The sequence below is a fragment of the Martes martes genome (genome assembly GCF_963455335.1).
Source record: "Martes martes genome assembly, chromosome: 9".
NCBI classification, from domain to species: Eukaryota; Metazoa; Chordata; class Mammalia; order Carnivora; family Mustelidae; genus Martes; species Martes martes.
The window spans coordinates 25,711,387-25,732,878 of NC_137896.1; the positions used below are offsets into that span (position 1 = coordinate 25,711,387).

General features: G+C 38.1%; 1 protein-coding gene across 7 annotated transcripts in view; it reads right to left on the reverse strand.

Moving 5' to 3' along the window:
* The window catches only part of TPX2 (TPX2 microtubule nucleation factor), a 59,236-nt gene that overhangs the window by 22,533 nt on the left and 15,211 nt on the right, over positions 1-21,492 (reverse strand). For all 7 annotated transcript variants that reach the window (XM_080814293.1, XM_080814297.1, XM_080814294.1 and 4 more), the window contains 7 exons: positions 21,047-21,223; positions 19,056-19,178; positions 13,586-13,712; positions 5,912-6,040; positions 4,900-5,028; positions 2,187-2,308; positions 947-1,098 (listed from right to left, as the gene is read on the reverse strand). In XM_080814293.1, coding sequence (XP_080670419.1) covers positions 947-1,098; positions 2,187-2,308; positions 4,900-5,028; positions 5,912-6,040; positions 13,586-13,712; positions 19,056-19,178; positions 21,047-21,152 — 888 coding nt within the window. In that variant the 5' untranslated portion in view covers positions 21,153-21,223. The remainder of the gene's footprint in view (positions 1-946; positions 1,099-2,186; positions 2,309-4,899; positions 5,029-5,911; positions 6,041-13,585; positions 13,713-19,055; positions 19,179-21,046; positions 21,224-21,492) is intronic.

The window sequence follows — 21,492 nt, forward strand, 5'->3', positions numbered from 1 at the left end:
TATTGTCCTCACCCCCAATCTCATTAAGAAAAAGCTGATTTGGGTTCTGGGTCTATATCAGGCCAGAGAGCTGGCTGAATCAGAATCTCTGCAGACATCTTCCCCAAAACTAAGAGATGAAGAAGCCTAATCCTTGGATGATTGATTTTCATAAAACTGATCTCTGATTGGAAATAAAACTCTTTAAGGATTGATATCTCAAAGGAAGAAGCATAATCCCAGAGTCTGAGACTGCAAAGGACTGATTTCAACAAGCGATAATGCCCACCACAAATGGATGTAGAAATTCTTATTACTAGAATTTTCACGTAGGATTCTTTTTTTTTTTTTTTAAAGATTTTATTTATTTATTTGACAGACAGATCACAGGTAGGCAGAGAGGCAGGCAGAGAGAGAAGGGAGGAAGCAGGCTCCCTGCTGAGCATAGAGCCCGACGCGGGGCTCGATCCCAGGACGCCGGGATCATGACCTGAGCCGAAGGCAGCGGCTTTAACCCACTGAGCCACCCAGGTGCCCCTTCACGTAGGATTCTTACTGCTTCTGTTAGATATGAGTGATCTGCCCCAACACCATTTTTCCCATAAGCCCTGTCATATATTGTACACAACTCTGTAGACGTAAGTTTTGTGGGTTTTTTCCCAAGAATTTTGTAAAGCACAAACTGCAACAAGCTGGGACCTACAGTTTGCCACACATAATTATTCTATGTGCTTTATGTACATTCTCAATTCAATTTTCACAGCAACTTCCTAAGATGCTTCCCAGAAAAACAGAGCGATTTCTCTAAGATCATACATAGCAAACAGGGCAAAGTGAGGATTTAGATCTATCTTAACTCAAAAACATGCTTCTCTCAATTATATTATTAGAAGTAGTGACCCAAATACTACACCTGAAATCCTTGCTGAATTAGTAGTAAGAATATGCACTGAGCCCATCAACTTACAGGAGAAGGAGGATGCTTTCGCAGTTCAGATGTAAAGTTCACTTCCTTATATTCCTCCTGATTCTTAGGATGTTGTTTGATTCGCTCATCTGTGCGGAAGTGGAAGTCAACTGATTTGGTTACTTGGCTCACTGATTTCTTCACAGGTTGCCCTGAGTGAAAAGCAGAGTAAAACACACAGGTGACACTAAGAATAGAGAGTATCAGTAAATCTCCTTTATCTAGTCCTTTCAGTATTTCTATCACCGTGGATCCAACTTTGTTCGCTCTCTACACGTCACCCAAACCTTGAAACGGTCCTCAGAGACGCTACTGTATGTGCCTCATTCACGGAGTACTCTTGGTTTGAGGACCCTGGGTCGGATGCAAATAGCAAAGAGGTGGCACAAGGGGAGAAGAATCCCATCCCCCAGGTGTGGTCATAGCTCTGGAGATGCACAGTAACTGGAATTCTTTTGACAGGAAAAGCTACAGATTGACTTGAAAAGCATACTTAACTAAACCTATCTAAGAGGGAAACCCTATAAACTCCAGGGGTGCTTTTTCAACCCCATAAGCAGGGCTTTATAGCTTTGACCTCTACCAGTAATAACTCTATTTAAAAGCAAAGCAGAGCTCTGACCCCTTGGCTCCTTCAGTCCTGCTTTCCCTCTGTAGCTACAACTGGATTCACTCAGCTTTCTTTTCCTCTGTCTAGGATTAAAATGGGAAAACAACAACAAAAAACTGGCCTGCCCAATGGCTTTATCTTCTGTCTCAGTCCTAATCCCTTCTTTTTCTAATACAAAGAAAAAGAATTAGGAAGAAAAAGGAGGGAGGAATTAATTTTACTTAAAGAAATGAGGGAAGGTCTCATGGAAAAAGGGCTCGAATGATGGCTGTGAGTCCTATAATTAGAGGCAGAGAGTAACAGTGCACTCTAAGAAAGCCCCGGTGTATATAATACCTTTTTTTTTTTTTAAGTAAACTCTTTGCCCAACTTGGGGGTTGAACTTATAACCCCAAGACCAAGAATCACATGCTCTGTTGACTGAGCCAGCCAGGGGCCCTGGTCCAATGTATATAGAACATTCTAGGGAATGGTCATGGGGATATAAAGGGTGCCTGCTTTCCAATAAACACATCTTTTTCTACTGACTACTAACTAAGAATGCCTTTTCCCCTTTAGAGACTTCAAAAACCCTACAAAGATAATGAGAAGCACCCCTCATAAATCACACTGAACAAGAACCAAGCTGACCTATTCCGGCAAGAGCTAGTTTCTTGAATTCTTCATTCTTTTTCCGCATCTCCACCACCTCCTGTTGCATTTTCATTCTCTTCTCCAACTCTTGCTCCTCAGTACTTTTTAGAATCTTCTGCCTAAGGGCAAATCAGTAAAAGAAATAAGAGAGGAGAGAAGAAAGAGGCTCATGATTCAAAATCGTATAAAGGTATTACATAGATTCGATTGTTAACCTGTGATAAGATAATCAGCAAAACCAAAAAGTATTCTGATAAATTGATATTGACTTAATTATGCAACATTATGAAAGAAAACCCGATTCACAATTTATACCAAAATATTGAAAACCTCTCAAAATGACAGCTAAAATAGACTATAGAAGATAATACAAAAGACTCATAAATTTGACTATACAGTGATTAGCTTTTAAGCCACAAGAAAAGGCAAGATTTAAAATACCAGTAGAATGGGGAAGTATTTGCAAGAAATATGACAAAAGTCTACATAAAATATACACCATGATTAAGAGAGGACAGACTTAGGAGAGAAACCAACCAGAGCTCAAATTCCTACCCTGTCATTTCATTTTCTGCCCATGTGATCTTTAGAAAACTATTTAATCCCTCTGAGCCTCAGTTACCTCCACTGTAAAATGAAGAATATAAATATTTATCCTCACAGAATATTTGTGACTATTAAATCGGATATTTCTGAAGTACCTAACACATAGTAAAAATTCAATTTAGAGTAGCCATTCTTAGCAATGAGACTATCACTAAGACCACTTACAGATAAATAGAAAGGAAACAGACAATTTACCCAAGAGAAAATATGGAAAATATGTTTACATATTACATAAGAGAAAATATGTTTACAATAACAGTAATACAATCCTGTCAGTAATCAAATAAAAACTAAAATATAAGTTCATGCCATCAACATTATATCAATTAAATTTGAAACAATTTTAAATATAAAAAAACAAATTTGATGTGGATGAGTACAAGGAAACAAAAATATTCATTCGGAGCTGATGGCACTGTAAATTCATACATATCCGTTTCAGAAATAAAAGCCACCTGGGTGGCTCAGTCAGTTGGATGTCTGATTCTCAACTTTGGCTCAGCTCATGATATCTGTGTTGTGAGATCAAGCCCACAACAGGCTCTGTGAGGGGGCAGGGAGTCTGCTTAAGATTCTCTATCTCCCCCGCTTCCTCAGACCCTCCTCCCTCTAAAATATATATATGTATTAAAAAATAAAGTTAAAATTAAAAAAAGAAACCAAATTGGCAATTAATATCGATAGCCATAACACTAGTCATACCCTATAATCAAGGAATTTCTTTCTTTAGCCTGAAGAGACTACTCAAAGAAAAGTCCCTGCCACTAAAGATGTTTGCTGATTATTTATAATGTGAAAAACTGGTAACTGCATTTTCAACAGGAAATGGTTAAATATAATTTGATAGACTATTAACTATTAAAAAAGGATAAATGTGAAGAATTTATAGTAGTACAGGAAAAAAAATGAAATACTCTCATGGCAAGCAAGGAAAACAGAATCTAAAGTTGTTTGTACACTGATTTTTTTTTAAAGATTTTATTTATTTATTTGACAGAGAGAGAGATCACAAGTAGGCAGAGAAGGAGGCAGAGAGGGGGAAGCAGGCTCCCTGCTGGGCAGAGAGCCCGAGGCAGGGGCTTGATCCCAGGACCCTGAGACCATGACCTGAGCTGAAGGCAGAGGCTTAACCCACTGAGCCACTCAGGTGCTCCTGTACACTGATTGTGAAAATATATTTTTTGCTTGAGTAAAGACCAGAAGGGAGCTTGGCAAAATTAGAACTGTTCAATTCAGGTAGTAAGAACCTTTAATTTTTCCTCTTATATTTCTTTTGCTTTTTAAAAAAATATTCTTTTTTTAAATTTAATTCAATTAGTCAATATATAGTGCATCATTAGTTTTTTTTTTTTTAAAGATTTTATTTATTTGACAGACAGAGATCACAATTAGGCAGAGAGGCAGACAGAGAGAGAGGAAGGGAAGCAGGCTCCCTGCTGAGCAGAGAGCCCGATGTGGGGCTCGATCCCAGGACTCTGGGATCCTGACCTGAGCCGAAGGCAGAGGCTTTAACCCACTGAGCCACCCAGGCGCCCCGCATCATTAGTTTTTGATGTAATGTCCAGTGATTTCACTGTTGCATATAACACCCAGTGCTCATCACATCACGTGCCCTCCCTAATCCCCAACACTCAGTTACCCCATCCCCTCACCCACTTCCTTTTCCATAACCCTCAGTTTGTTTCCCAGATTAATTTGCTTTTAAAGTATATTTTTCTCAACTTTTAAGATGAGCATCCCCAAGATATAAAACAATTCACCTCACCATGGTTATAGCTTTTTTTTTTTTTAATATTTTATTTATTTGACAGACAGAGATCACAAGTAGGCAGAGAGGCAGGCAGAGAGGCAGGCATAGAGGGGGTGGGGGGGAAGCAGGCTCCCTGCAGAGCAGAGAGCCCAATGCGGGGCTAGAACCCAAGGCCCTGGGATCATGACCTGAGCCGAAGGCAGAGGTCTTAACCCACTGAGCCACCCAGGCGCCCCTCACCATGGTTATAGCTTTATGAATTTCCCAAGTTCCATGTGCTCCAGACCACAGATATACCTACTTACAATTTTACTCTATTGACTCTTAAAGTTTAAATTCAGGAAAGAAGCATACCTCACAGGTTGCATACAAGACACAGTATGTCTGCCCTTGGCTTTCTCTGGGGAAGACTCATGTTTTTCTGAAGTATCTTGGTGAGCACTGCCTTCTTCCTCTTCTTCTGGCTTCTTTTTATGGTTAGAACTTTAGATCAAAAGGACAAAAAAAAAAAAATACTCTCAATTCACTAAAGCATGCCCTGCTGTACCCTCCTCCCCAAAACTACCACATACAGCTTAAATTTTCTCATTCTTTAGGACAACAAGCATGTCTCAACCGCAAGATTCTTCCAATAGCACCACTGATCATATGTACCAATGGATACAATGGGTAAACTTTGAGAACACCAATAAAAGTCAAGGTGAGAATTGTCTGATGATGGTTCAGGAGCATGGGGAGGGATTCCAACGGCTCATTATCAAATGCACAAATGGCAAATAGCTAATTGCCTTCCCAATACCTACTCTACTTTCTTTCTTATTAACAGAACTCCAATTTTGTTTGGGGCAGCAATGTCCAAAGGCAAAAGCACTATACTTGTTTCAACAGCCTCTCTTGCAATGAGGAAGAATCCAAGCGACCCAGTAGGGCAACTGAAGTATAAGCAGGGTTTCTGGAAATTTTTCGCTTCTGTGATATAGGTGCTGCCCTTCTTCCTTTGCCATACCCCCCTTCCTCTCTTGAACATGGATGTTATACTTAGAAATATAGCAGCTATCTTGTGACAATGCGGCGACAAGCAGAAGGCAGAAGCTGAGAAACAGAGCTGCCATCTTGAGTAACAAGTATGAAAAAAGCTAACGCAGAGATGTTCCCTGGCATTGTTCAGTCACTGAACCAAAGCCAACAGCAACTTCTCTGAAGCAAATAAATCACTAGTTCTTAAACTACTCTAGCTGAATAGGCTATTACTTAGAGCAAAATACGTTCCTAACTGATAAAAATAAGAACAAGCACCATTGCTATGAACCATGGGAGCAAGCAGGAGTAAAACCTATGCCAACTGAGAGAAGCTGTGGCTACTTACACTTTCATTTTTTTGGAGGGTGGAATTTCATTGATGATTACAGGAGTAGCACACCTCTTGGCTTTCATTTTTGCATGATGTTTTTCTTTCTGTTCCAGATCTTTCTGAGCAGAGAGTCTAGCAGATCTTCTATGATACAGGAATTGACAAAATTTATCTGAAATGAATACATCTACTACAGATATGTAATTATGCCCCACAAATGTGAAAGAATGTCAAACTGCCAAGGGCTACAGAGAGTTTAATGGTATTATTTCCACTCTAAAAACCTGATCTCTTCTCGTCTTACTGATAGCTTTTGAAATTTCATCATAAAATGTTGGTACTTATATGTAGCCAATTTTTTTTAAGGTACTGGTAATCACCTAGTACAATTCTGTCCTTTTTTTTTTTTTTTAAAGATTTTATTTATTTATTTGACAGAGGGAGATCACAAATAGGCAGCGAAGCAGGCAGAGAGAGAGAGGAGGAAACAGGTTCCCCGCCGAGCAGAGAGCCCAACGCAGGGCTCGATCCCAGGACCCTGGGATCATGACCTGAGCCGAAGGCAGAGGCTTTAACCCACTGAGCCACAGAGGCGCCCCCAATTCTGTCCTTTTATAGGTAAAAGTCAAAAAAGATGAGGTGACTTGACCCTGTTACAAAGCTAATTGCTGTCAGACCTGACATTTGAGGTCAGGTATCCCAGTAATTGACTAAGGTGACTATTTTCTCTTTTTTTTAGCCACACTCCCCCGTTCTGGTAAAATATACCATATACCAAAAAACAGCACAAAACAAAAATTAAGTTAAATGATTACAAAGTGGGAAAAAAAAAAAGGTTACAAAGTGAAGACTCATGAAATCACTACCCAGGCTAAGAAACAGAACACTGGCAGCAGCTACTATCTGACTTGTTTTATAGTTATCATTACTTTTTCTTTATCGTTTTGCCATTTAGCATGCATTTCCATAAACATGGTACATTAGTTTGGAAAGAAAACAAAATACAAAGAATAACAACAACAAAGAAAACACCTTTAGATAATATAATCAGACTACTACATGTATTTATTTCTGTCTGGTTTGTTTCACTCAACATTATGTTTGTGAGAATCAACCACCATAATTTATATAGCTTTAATTCAGTGATTTTCAATGCTTGTATAACAGTCACTGCAGTAATGTACCACTATTTATCCAGCTTACTGCCAATTTTCATGTATGTCTCCATGTGCACATGTTGCTGTTGGATGTAAGTTGTAAGATTGTTAGGTCAGAGGGCATTGGTTATATCAACTAAAGCTGTTTTCCAAAGTGCTTGTACCAATCTATGCTTACCCTGGCAAGTCTGTATTATAGTCTGCATTGCTCTACACACTCCTGAACACTTGATATTTTCAGATGAGCTAATTTAGCTGGTATTGAGTAAAATCTCATTGTGAGGTTTGTTTTTTTTTTAAGATTTTATTTCTTTATTTGACAGACAGAGATCACAAGTAGGCAGAGAGGCAGGCAGAGAGAGAGGAAGGGAAGCAGGCTACCTGCTGAGCAGAGAGCCCAATGCGGGGCTCGATCCCAGGACCCTGGGATCATGCCCTGAGCCGAAGGCAGAGGCTTTAACCCACTGAGCCACCCAGGCGCCCCGAGGTTGTTTTTTTTTTTTTTAAGATTTTATTTATTTGACAGAGAGTGCAAGTGAGCATGAGCAGAGGGGAGAAACAAGGGGAGAGGGAGAAGCAGACTCCCTGCTTAGCATGGCTCCATCCCAGGACCCCGGGATCATGACCTGAGCCGAAGGCACACGCTTAACCAACTGAGCCACCCAGGCGCCCCTCATTGTGGTTTTAATTTGCTTTTCTCTGATTACCAATGAGATAGAGCAACTTTTCATATGTTTACTGGTCATTTGGATATCCTCTTTTTTTTTTTTTTTTAAAGATTTTATTTCTTTATTTGACAGACAGAGATCACAAGTAGGCAGAGAGGCAGGCAGAGAGAGAAAGGAGGAAGCAGGCTCCCTGCTGAGCAGAGAGCCCGATGTGGGGCTCGATCCCAGGACCCTGGGATCATGTCCTGAGCCGAAGGCAGAGGCTTTAACCCACTGAGCCATCCAGGCACCCCTGGATATCCTCTTTGATAAAGTGCTAGTTCAAGTCTCTTATTTGTTTTCCACTGGGTGATCAATCCTTTCCTGATCAGTAGGAATTCCTTACATACTATGAATATAAGCTCTTTGGTAGGTTTTATGTGTTAGAAGTATCTTCTCCCACTCTGGAGGTTGGCTTTTTACTCTCTTTATGGTATCATTTGATTAGATAAATGTCTCAAGTACATCAATAGCCCTCCCCATTATGCTCAGTGCTTTTCTGTATACTATTTAAAAAAAAAAAAAAAAAACTTCCCTTATTCCAAGATCATGAAGATATTCTCCTTTACTTCCTTATAGGAGCTTTAGCTTTCATATTTAGATCTACAATTCCACAAAGAATTGACTGTTTTAGGGTACCTGACTGGCTCAGTCAGGAACATGAAACTCTTGATTCCAGGGTTGTGGGTTTGGGCCTCATGTTGGGTCTAGAGTTTACTTAAATAAAGAAATAAATAAACTTGAAAGAATTGACTTTTATATGCAGTGAGGTAGGGACCAAGTTTCATTCTGTCTATCTGGATATCCACTAGTCAAGCATTGTTTGTTAAGGGGGGGGAGGGAGCACTACTTCCCACAGATCTGTGGTAACATCTTTGTCATATATCATTTTCATATATGGGAAGGTGAATTTTTGTTTGATTCCACTGGTCTCACTAATCCTTGAGTATTATCACAAAGTTTTAATTACTGCAGCTTCATAATAATATGCCTTTCTATGTACTAGACATTTCAAAAGTATCTAGCTATTCTTAGACCTTTGCATTTCTCAAAAAATTTTAGCATCAATTTATTAAAGTCCAAAGTGAAAACCATTGGGATTTTAACAGATATTGCATTGAATCTATAGACGACTTAGGGAGAATTGACATTTTTACAATACTGAGTCTCCCAATCCATAAATATGGTATGCCCTGCCATTTATTTAGATCTTATTTAATTTCTCTTTTCTTTTTCTAAGCATTTTCTTTATAAAAGTCCTTAAACATTATAAAGACATTATTACATATTCAGACTTCTATGCTACTGCATAGAGTCACAATTTTTAAATCTTTATTATGGAGAATATCAAGCATATTTTAAATATAAAGAGAATAATATAATAAACTACTAAGTACTCATCATTCAGTTTCAGAAATTATCGACTCATAGCCAATCATGTATCAGTTTTCCCTCCACCCATTCTCCTGGATTTTCAAGCAATTCCTACTAAAGGTCTATCTTTCATCTGCAAATATTTCATATTAATCTCTAAAAGAAAGTACTCATAAAAAAATACATGGAGGGGCTTCTGAGGTGGCTCAGTGGTTAAGTGTCTGCCTTCGGCTTAGGTCATGATCTCAGAGTTCTGAGATAGAGCCCTACATTGGGCTCCCTGCTCAGCAGTGAGTCTGTTTCTCCCTCTCCCTCTGTGATCTCTCTCTCTCTCTCAAGCAAATAAAAATCTTAAAAAAAAAAAAAAATACATGGAATAACAAAGAGCAAATTTATTCAATTAAGGAATGAAGTAATGGATATATTGAATGAGTAATGAAGAGTGCATATTATAAAACACAGACAAAACACAAAATACAACTATGTGAAGGCACTGGAAAGTGACCAAAAGTAGTCAGGAAACAGAAACATTTATTCATAAAAAACAGCAACTGCAAAAGGTAAGTATTACGAGTTAGTAGCTTTTTGGCCTGAGGTACTCCCCAAACATAGCAGCTCCAAGAGCAGAAAATTCCAGTCTCACTGGCTAGAGATAGCAGAAGAATTCGAGGCCAGTATAACAGCTGGAAATTTAGAGGAAAATCCTTAAAGTAAAAGAGCTACAGAAAAGATGTCATTCAAAATCTGAGCAAAAACTGTATAATTCCTGCCTGACAGCTAAACCGTTTGTATTTTAGGGGAGACCTAGGAAGCCCAGCAAAAAGGCAAGCAGAAACTGATGAGGAGTCCATCCTTAAAAGTCATAACTGTCTCGATGAGATTGGTGAGTTTGCTGCTTTTTTTGAAGTAGATTCCCCACTGTGTATATAGGAGGATGGCACAAAGATAACATCTCACTAGCTTGAGGTGTCAGAAGACAAACATCAGAGCAGGCAGAAAGGCTGAAAATTTAGATGCAAAACTTCAGAAGCAAGACAACCACAGAGGATGAACACTTAAACCTAAGTATAAACTCTACTCAGAGTCTTGGCTGACCTCTAACCTTTGCAGACCCAGGGAAGACTACAGGGAACTAGACTAAAAAAGCAGCAGCTATGTATGCAAATACATAAAGAACCAATAATCCCATGAAAATGTGGATCAACATCATTAGTCATCAGAAAAATGCAAATTAAAAACAATGAAATATCATTGAATAGACTGACAATATTAAGAGTTGGCTAGGATATGGAGCAACTGAAACTCTCATATATTGTTAGTGGGAATATAAATGGGACAGTCACTTTGGAAAACATTCTGGCTGTTTCTTATAAACATACATTTAACCTTATGGCCCAGCAATTGCACTCCTAAGTATTTACCCAAAAGAAATACATGTCCTCAACTACTCATAGCAGCTTTATATAGCCCCAGACTGGAAACAACCCAAACGTCCTTCATCTGTTGAATGGATAAATAAATTGTGGCATATCCACTCAATAGAACTTATTATCAGCAATAAAAAGAAGCAAACTACCAATACATGCAATGACATGGATGCATCTCAAAAACAAATGCTAAGCAAAAGAAGTCAGATAGAAGAGTACATATAACTCCATTTACAAAAATATCTAGAACAGGACAAAATAATTTATGGTGACAGGAATTGGAAAAGTGGTTGCCTCTGGGTGGGAGGTGAGAGGGTGAGAAGGTAGAAGAAGCAGTGCAGTTTGACTATACAGGGATAGGAATGAGAGAACTATCTGAAGTGTTGGAAATGTTCTATATATTTTGGTTGTGATTGCATGGTGGTATGTAATTGTCAAAACTAATCAGACCATACACTCAAGATCTATATATTTTATTTACTATATGCAAATTATTACCCAGCAAAATTAGTTAATTTTTAAAAATGAGTTGAGAATCATAAAATCTAGAAAGAAAGGAGGCAAAGCACATCCATACAGAACCATTTAGACCATTACTTAAATTCAACATACAGTGATACTATAAAGTTAAGAGAAGAATTGCTGGGTTTCTTTAGGGAGAAATGGCTAAGGGATGAGATACCAAAATTAAAACATATATTTGTGGTAAAGCAACCCCTTCATGGAAAAATTATTATGACAAACTAAAGCCTTATTGACTCTTAACTATTCTGTGTCGAAGAAGTTTTGGTGATCTTTTAGCCTACTGAAACCATGTGAAAATAAAATAGTAGGGAATTTGCCTGACTGTCTATACCTTCCTATCCCAGCTGCCATTTCTTTCCAGATCAGGCAACTCTGGAGTCAGAAAAATCTGAGATTTGAGATTAACGGCACTAATGTTTTACCTCGTATTTTGCATTTTGATATCATTTACAAAGTACTGTCACATACCATCTTATCTGGCCCTTTCTGACAAGAAGCCTGAGGGATATGGTTATTCTCAGTAAACTGAGATTTTGAGTGGTAGAGGTACCTGCCTTTGCCCAAAACAAAACAGGGACATCTGGGTGGCTCAGTCGGTTAAGCCACTGCCTTCAGCTCAGGTCATGATCCCAGAGTCCTGGGACTGAGTCCCGCATCAGGCTCCTTGCTCGGCAGTGAGCCTGCTTCTCTCTCCGCCTCTACCTGCCGTTCTGCCTCCTTATGCGCTCGCTCCCTCTCATTCTCTCTCTCTTTGACAAATAAATAAAATCTTAAAAAAAAACAAAAACAAAAACCACTCAGGTCTTCTAACTCTGAGAGTAGCTGGATTCCTGTCACACCATCACTTCCAAAAAGCATTCAGAATTCAGTTGGGATGAAAGACAATTTCAGCAATCATACACTAGTAAAGACACTAACGCTTTCCTGAATTCTGAAGAAATCTCTAAGACACTTGGTCCCTTTTCTGTAGGGCTCATTCACAATCTAAACATGGAACAGAAACCACAGAATCAACCAGTAGCAATCTCTTAAGACCTCTTGTGATACATGGTTGGTTGAGATTTCACAAAATTCTTTGATTAAAACAGACTTCTTAAAAAAAAAAAACAGACTTCTTTACTCGGGACACCTGGGAATGCTCAGTCAGTTAAGCATCCGACTCTTGATTTTGGCTAAGATCATGATTTCACAGTGTGAGATCAAGCCCCACATCTGGCTCCACACTCAGCACTGAGTCTGCTTGAGATCCTCTCCCTCTACCTCTTCCCCCACTCACATACTCACTCTTTCTCTCAAATAAATAAATAAATGAAATCTTTTTAAAAATAATAATAATAAATAAATTAAAAAAAATAATAAAATGGGCTTCTTTATCAAAGAAGATTAGGATAAGCTTATATGATGCTATCCTCAAAAGGCAATATCCTTATGCCAACATGAAGCTTTGCAACGGTTAACTTCATCACTTCTAAGCAACAATACATATTATTATCTGTATATAAATAATATAATTTGCCATTCCTCTTCCTTGAAGATATTCTAGGTAACATCAAGGTATAAAGCAATAGGGGTGTCTGGGTGGCTCAGGTGGTTGAGCATCCAACTCCTGATTTCAGGTCAGGTCAGATCTAAGGGTTGGGAGACTAAGCTCTGCATCGGTCTCCGTGCTGGGCTTGGAACCTGCTTAAGATTCTCTCTCTCTGGGGACGCCTGGGTGGCTCAGTGGGTTAACCTCTGCCTTCGGCTCAGGTCATGGTCTCAGGGTCCTGGGATTGAGCCTCGCATCGGGTTCCCCGCTCAGCGGGGAGCCTGCTTCCCCCCTCTCTCTGCTTGCATCTCTGCCTACTTGTGATCTCTGTCTGTCAAATAAATAAATAAAATCTTTAAAAAAAAAAAAAAATTCTCTCTCTGTCCCCCACCCCACACTCACTCCCTCTCTTTAAAAAAAAAAAAAAAAAAAAGGATACTGATACAAAAACAACACTCAAAGACATGAAATGTTTTAAGATCACCAGTGTCAAGACTGCAGCTTAACCCATCCACCCATCCATTCATTCATTCAAGTATTTTATTCACCTTCTGCTCCTGCCAGACACTGTTAGGCACAGTAAGAATACATAATGCTTGCCCTTATGAAATGTACTTACAACCTATAATCAGGAAAAAAAAAAATCTGCCATATTTACATAATTTACACAAGTAAATTACAATCCATATTGATGGTGCAAACAGCAAGGGCTTTGGAAACGAACTGATCAGTCTGAATTCTGGCTCTGATACAAACTTCAAGCAACTTAGTACCTCTAACCCGCTTATCAATAAATTAAGCATACTATCTACGACTCATAAATGTTATGAGGATTAAATGAGGTAATATAGAGTCTCGTATAGTAGGTATTATAGTAGGTAGTATAGTCTAGAATAGTAGGTATTCTGACAATAATTATTCTTTGATCATCATTAATATAACCACCACTTTGAGTCCTGAAAAAGACTTACCTCTGAGGCTGCACTGGAGTATATTTTGAGGTGGTTCCCTTGACTTCCAAGGAAGAACAAGCATTTGAAGGAATGGACTGTTCCGCCAGATTTTCTTTTTCTGCCTCTTTGTAATAGGTGTTGTCAACTGTGGGAGAGCAAAAACTAGTCAGCACTCAGAATCCCAAGGAAAATGTTGGAGAGACATATAGATACATTCATATCTATGTGTGTGTGTGTGTGTGTGTGTGTATCCCTTCTAAGCAGTGGAACCATTAGTTCCAGTGACATCTTATATAGAAGTCCAATTTATAAAATCTACTTTGGTTGAAGCAGAAATGTAGGATCTAAGGCCTATCTGCCAGCCTAAGTCACCACCTCAGAAAAAAGCAGCTCTGTCTTTTAATGCTGATACAATCATATTATCTGGCATTATGGGTATACCCACCAGCTTTTCTCCCCTTCAGGAATTAAAAACACTGAGAGTTAAAAGATACAGAATTTGAGAAAGGGGAGATAAGGGCGGGAAGGGGAAGGAGTTACTTTATCATAAAATATTCTTATGTTACCATGGCCATCATGGAACAGAAATAAAAAAGTACTATAAGAATAAGGAGAGAAAAAAAAATAAGGAAAAAGAACAGTCAAGTAAAGAGGAAGAAATAGCATTTGCTGGTATAGCTTATGAACTGAGCCTTGATAAAAGAAAAAAACCCTAAACAAATAAATGGAAGAAAAGTTAGGCTATGAAAACACACTTCATGCATTATTTATTCTAGAAAACAATCATTTGCCTCATTTCCTAAAGAAATTTTTTTCTGGAGGGGAGAAAAAGAAACAAAAAAAATGATAGTGCATTATATCAAGGCTACAATAGAGGCACTTACCCCATTTAAAAGCAGAGATGATTAAATTTTTTAAAATTAATGTAAAAAATTTAATATAAAATTTTTACAGGGTACCTGGCTGGCTCAGTCAGTAGACACATGATTCTTGATCTCAGGGTTATAAGTTCAAGCCCCATATTAGGTACAGAGATTACTTAAAAACAAAATCTTAAAAAATACATATTATATGTTGCCTATAAAAATGCACTTAAAATATAAAGATACATCATGCTAGCACTAATCAAAAGAAAGCTGGAATGGATATAACATCAGATAATGCAGATTTCAGAGCAAAAAATATCACCAGAGATAAAGATGACCATTTCAAAATGATAAAAATGATCAATTCCTCAAGATGCCAAAACAACCTAAATATTTATGTACCTAATAAGAGACCTTCAAAACACACGAAGCAAAAAGTAGAAGAAGAGGGATGCCTGGGTGGCTCAGTCAGTTGGGAGTCTGCCTTTGGCTCAGGTCATGATCTCAGGGTCCTGGGATCGAGTCCCCGTATTGAGCTCCTTGCTCAGCAGGGAGCCTGCTCTCCCCCTGCCTGCAGCTCATCCTACTTGTGCTCTCTCTCTTTCCCTCTCTCTCTCTGACAAATAAATAAATAAAATCTTAAAAAAAAAAAAGTAGAAGAAGAAATAGAAAAAACCATGAGTATAGCCTGAAATTTCAATTTCTCCCTCTAATTTATGGAACAAATTGACAGAAAAATCAGTAAGAATCTAAGTCATATGAGCAATTGTGTAAGGCTGTATTCAATAAAACTTCATTAACAAAAATATGTTGCAGTCAACTCATCAGGAGGACATAACAATAGCAAATATATATATATATATACATATATATATATATATATAAAATAACAAAGCCCCAGATACATAAAGGAAAAACTGAAAAAAATTAAAGGGAGAAATAGACAATTCAACAGTATAGTTGAAGATTTCAATATCCCCATTTTCAATAACAGACAGTACATTTAGATAGAAGATCAATAAGGAAACAGAAGATTTGAGCAATACTATCAACCAACTTGATCCAAATTGACATTGATGTAACTCTCCACTCAATGACAGCAGGATACACATTCTTTTGAAGTGCATACAGAATATTTACCAAGACAGACCATATTCTGGGCCATGAAACAAAACACTTAAAAGGATTCAAGTCACACAGTAATGTTCATTAACCACAATGGAATTAAATCCCTCAAGAAATCAGTAACAGACGATTTCTAGAATCAATCCCCCCTCCATATATTTGGAAATTAAATAATATACTTCTAAATAACAGGTAATTTGGAACTAGTAGAAACACAAACTACCAACACTCATTCAAGAAGAGATAATCTATATCTGTTAAAGAAATTGAATTTGTAGGGGCACCTGGGTGGCTCAGTGGGTTAAAGCCTCTGCCTTAGGCTCAGGTCATGATCCCAGGGTCCTAGGATCGAGCCCCACATCCGGCTCTCTGCTCAGCAGGGAAGCCTGCTTCCCTTCCTCTCTCTCTGCCTGCCTCTCTGCCTACTTGCAATCTCTGTCAAATAAATAAATAAAAATCTTAAAAAAAAAAAGAAAGAAAGAAATTGAATTTGTAGTTAAAAACCTTTCTACAAAGAAAACTTCAGACCCAGTTGGGTTCAATGGTGACTTCTACCAAACATTTAAGACATAATATCAATTCCATGCAAATTCTTCCAGGAAAAATGAAAAGAAGGGAATATTTAAAGTAAGGCCAGTTTTACTCTATAAAAATCAAACAAAGGCATCACAAGGAAAACCACAGACCAATATCCCTCATAAATAATATAAGAAAAATTCTCGACAACAATGTAGCAAACTGAACCTAAAAACATAGAAAAATACCATCATGACCAACTGGAGCTCATCCCAGAAATGCAAGGTTGGCTTAACATTGGAAAATTAGTACAATTTAACATATTAACAGACCAAAAAAAGAAAAATACCATATAATCATCTCAATATAAGCAGAAAATGCATCTGACAAAATCTCACATCCATGACAAATAAAAATTATCAACAAAACAAGAATAGACAGGAACTTCTTCAGCCTGATTAAGGGTATTTATGAAAAAAACTATAGTTAACAGCACACTTTTTTAAAGATTTTATTTTTTTTTTAATTTGAGAGAGAAAGTGAGAGAGCGTGCACGCGCGCACACGCGCACACACACACACACACACTCACGGGTGAGGAAGGGGATGGCAGAGCAGGAGGGAGAGGGACAAGAAGACTCCAGGCTGAGTGCAGAGCCTGAGGCGGGGCTCAATCCTACCACCCTGAGATCGCAACCTGAGCCAAAATCAAGAGTCAGATGCTCAGCTAAGTCACCCAGACACCCCAACTACAGTTAATGTCATACTTAATGGTGAAAACCTAAAGCCACAACAGGCATGTCTACCCTTTCCACTCCTATCCAATATCTTACGGAAGGCTCTAGTCAGTGCAATATGCAAGAAAAAGAAATAAAAGGGATATTTGCAAAAATAAATAAATAAATAAGGGATATTTGCAGATGACATGATCATCTGAAATCTGATGGAATCTAGGGGCACCTGGGTGGCTCAGTTGGTTAAGCATTCCCTTCGGCTCAGGTCCTGATCCCAGGGTCCTGGGATAGAAACCCCCTCTGGCTTCCTGCTCAGCGGGGCGTCTGCTTCTCCCTCTCCCTTTCCCCCAACCCCACCCCCAGCTTGTGCATGAGCATTCATGCTCTCTATCTTTCTCGTTCACATTCTCTCTCTCTCAAATAAATAAGTAAAATCTTTAAAAAGAAGTAAATAAAAGAAATCTGATGGAGTCTACAAAAACCTACTAAAACTATTAAGTGAGTTTAGAAGGTAGCAGGATAAAAGATCAGTATATAAAAATTAATTGTATGCCTTTGTATTAGCAATACAATAGGAAATTGAAATTAAGATAGAGGTATGAAAAGAACTTTGGGAACACAAATACAGGAAATTAGTTAGAGAAAAAAGGGTATTTGAGCTGGACCTTGAATGATGAGTAGGAACTTTTCATATATATTAAGAGGCAGAGGGAACAAAACTAATAGATGAGAATATGTAATATGAAAGAACACAGACTCTGAGGGGTCTAAGGGGCATGCACGTAAGAAGTGTGTATGGTCTTTGGCACATGACAGGCCCAGCAGAAGTCTCTTGCTTTGGGGCACACCGTTGACAAAACAGTCTTGAACTGACAAATTAGGTAGTATTATATATTCTTTCAATTCAAGAAAGTACAAAGATCACCAAAGCAACAGAAAATCTGCCACACATAATGAACTAATGTAATTCACCTGAGGATACAGCACTCAGGCCACAGGCATTCTAAGCATGTCAAGTGAAACATGCTATACACTTCTAATCTCTTCTACAAGAAAGAGAGTGGATACAAAAATTCAGGGTCCTTGTCCTGATCCCAAATTCAACAGATGTCATCTGTATTCATGAACTAAGTATCTGAAAGTCATCCTAGCAGCTTAGACTTTGTAAACTAGAAAAGTTCACTAAAAGTACAGCTATTTCCTGGTATGACTCCTCTAGCTAATGGTCTAATTGAAGTCAGCTTCAGATTTACCTATAAGAGTCATATTCAAATGTTCAAAATTAATTGTGGTGATGGCTGTATAATACTCTATGAATATAGTATTAAAAAACACGGACTACAGTGCGTGCTATGCAATGTGTAAGCCTGATGATTCACAGACGTGTATCCCTAGGGCAAATAGTACATTATATGTTAATAAAAGTAATTTTAAAAATATATAAATAAAATAAAATAAAAACCAAGCCATTAAAAAACAAACAAACAAAAAAAAAAACTAGGGACGCCTGGGTGGCTCAGTGGGTTAAAGCCTCTGCCTTCGGCTCAGGTCGTGGTCTCGGGGTCCTGGGATCGAGCCCCGCGTCAGGCTCTCTGCTTAGAGGGGAGCCTGCTTTCCCTCCTCTCTCTCTGCCTGCCTCTCTGCCTGCTTGTGATCTCTGTCAAATGAATAAATAAAATCTTAAAAAAAAAAAAAAAAACTCATGGAAATGTAACTTTAGGTGATTTGTACAGGTGAATTATATCTAAATATAGCTATTATTTCAAAGAAGAATCATTTTTAAGTATTTATGATCTCTTTAAAAATGCTTTTGTTCTTAAAAAAAATGTTTTTGTTCTGATCAAACAGACAATATTCTGCAGACTTAGTAACCACCAGTCTAAATGTCAATTATCTTTTAAAATCAGATGCATGACTCAAAGAATCCTTGTACAATGGCAAACAGTACGTTCTTCTCTCCTGCTGTTTTGTTCCCAGTCAGACTGAGGTTAGGTTAAATCTTGTCATAAAAAGAAAAGAGTTATATATCTGGCAATAAAAGTCAATGTTAGCTTAAGTTCTAAGAGATTAAAAAAAAAAAAGTATAGTGCATCATTAGTGTCACATTCACCATGAAATGAATTAGCTCACTTCACCAATAATAAACCAAAGGATACAACATTTAGGTAATTCCCCAGATCCCTCAGGCTCTTAATACACTGTTTCACCATTCTACCAAGGACCTTTTTTCTAAGATGATCTTTCTTACCTGGTCTCAAAGGCGTGACAATAGCTTGCTGAGGATTAAGCTTCCTCAGAGGGGTTTTGCCCTGAAAAAGCCCTGCTATGCCATTCTTTCCAGGAAACTTATTCTCCAAATTGGCCTTCTCCTCTGTGAAAAGGTAAGAATGTCATCATTTAAACAATCTGCAAGGAAGTAAAATAAATCAGTACCCTGCACATTTTTTAAAATGGGGCCTAAACCCTTCTACTGGTACATTTGTAATCATTTGGCAAGTACAAAGTTCTAGTGATCAAAAAGAAATGAGTACACATACGTCAGAGATAGAAACTATAAAAACTATCAAAACTACCACTAAAACACTGGCAACACTGAACAATGTATCATAGAAAAGAAGTGCAGACTCTGCATTGTGAATAGCTACTTACTTTTACTTGATACACATTTGGACAATACAAGCATGAACCCGCCTAATACATCGTGTTCCTCTCAAAGAAAACTGTAGCTATTAAGATCTGCAGGACTTACAAGGGAAGTACTATGGTCTATTTGAGCTGAGGTTCCTCACCCACCGTGGCAAGAGTGTGTGAGGATGGAACAGACCTAGGCTCTCTCAGGAATTTTATCTTAAGTTCTGCTGTGCCCAAAAGTTAACCCAAAGCAGTGAAATGTCTCTTCTACCAAAAGCCTATCAACAGACAGAAGCTTCAGGAATGTGGTGACACCCAGCAATAACACTGAGCATGCATACTCTGACTGCAAATATGTAAAGAGATATGACTATTTGGAAGATAATTAGAAAATAATATATTAGAACTAAGGTGGTTTTGAAAGAATAGTGGGGTTAATTTTTCTTCTACATTATATTTAATAGTGTCATTGTACTAATATTTCCTTTTTTTTTTTTTAAAGAAACTTAGATAAAGGAATAGGCAACCCAGACTTCTCCTTGGGGTTTCAGTAAAGCAGAGACACAGGGAACACCCCTGTAGGGCAGCTGGCCCTCTTCTCCACCCTTCCTCAACACCACTTTCAACAGATCCCTCCTCTCAGGATCCCCCCGGCATACTATTAAAGAAGAGAATGGCATGTGCCATCACATTTGGATACTGCATTATAAGTAATAAGTGCAGCTGCAAGAGACTCATTTTTTTCTCCCATCACATACTGATTTTCTTTTAATATGGAGGATAAAGACCTGAGAAAGAAAAAAATGAAGAGATTCTAGGAACTACTAACCTGACATATCAGTGATCTCACCATATTATTACAAAGTAATATGAAAATATAACCACATCCTTATTTATTGTTGGACTGGTATCAGAGTTTGTGTCAAATCACATGACCCAACATCAGGTGATCCCATCTGCTTGGGGATTGGGTTCTAAGTAGCATAATCCCTCCAGCCAAAAAAGAATTGGTAAAGTGAAGCAAGAGAAAGGTAACTGCAGTTACAAAAAAGTAACACAAGAATCCTTGTGATATTAGATCTGTTAGAACTGTTCAATATCTTGACAGTGGGAGTGGATACACAAACCTACACAGGTGATTAAAAATTGCATAGAACTTACTACATAAATGAATATGAGTACAAGTGAAATTGAGGAAATCTGAGTAAGATAGGTAGATTCTATAAATGTCAATATCCTAGCTATAATATTATATTGTGTGCCCAATGATAGTAGAGCAAGTTTTTATGTGGCTGCCATCACGATAGACATGTTTTGAATCCTAGAGTTTCACTGAACTTTGTTTCATCTGGATTTTCCCATATATCCCTAAAGATTAAACACGTATCATTCTTAACAGCAAAACAACATTAATTTGTACTGATAGTCCATTTCCAAAACACTGGGCATTTCAATTATTTCTATCATATCATGGATGATAAAGTATCTTGGTGCAAACAAGAATTTATATTTTAGTTATTTTCTTGTAATCCCTTCTATTTTTTGAAAGGTACTCAGAACAAAGCAAGCCACTAACCCTTAGAATGGCCAGAGAAAGTCAACACTTACCAAACCAAGAATCTATGTTTTGGGTATCTTCCTCATCATTCAAAGAGGTAAAATTGATGAAGTCCGTGGGAGCGTCATAGGAATAGGAAGTTTTAACTTGTGACATTGTCCCCTGCCTTGGCACCGAAGAGCAGATTTTCCCCAGTACTCGTGTCACTTCTTTCAACAGATCACCTTCTAATGAAAGAAATGGTTCAGAAACTCAGTTGTATATTAATCTAAGGTACTGATTCCCTAGCAGGTACTTTGCCTTTACTACTACATGTGCAATTCTGAAAATGACCTGGACGAGTTGCCTAACTTATCGAACCAAACTAAAAGTTAATTTCTGGGGCACCTGAGTGGCCCAGTGGGTTAAGCCTCTGCCTTTGGCTCAGGTCATGATCTCAGGGTCCTCGGATCCAGCCCCTTGTTGGGCTCTCTGCTCAGCAGGGAGCTTGCTTCCC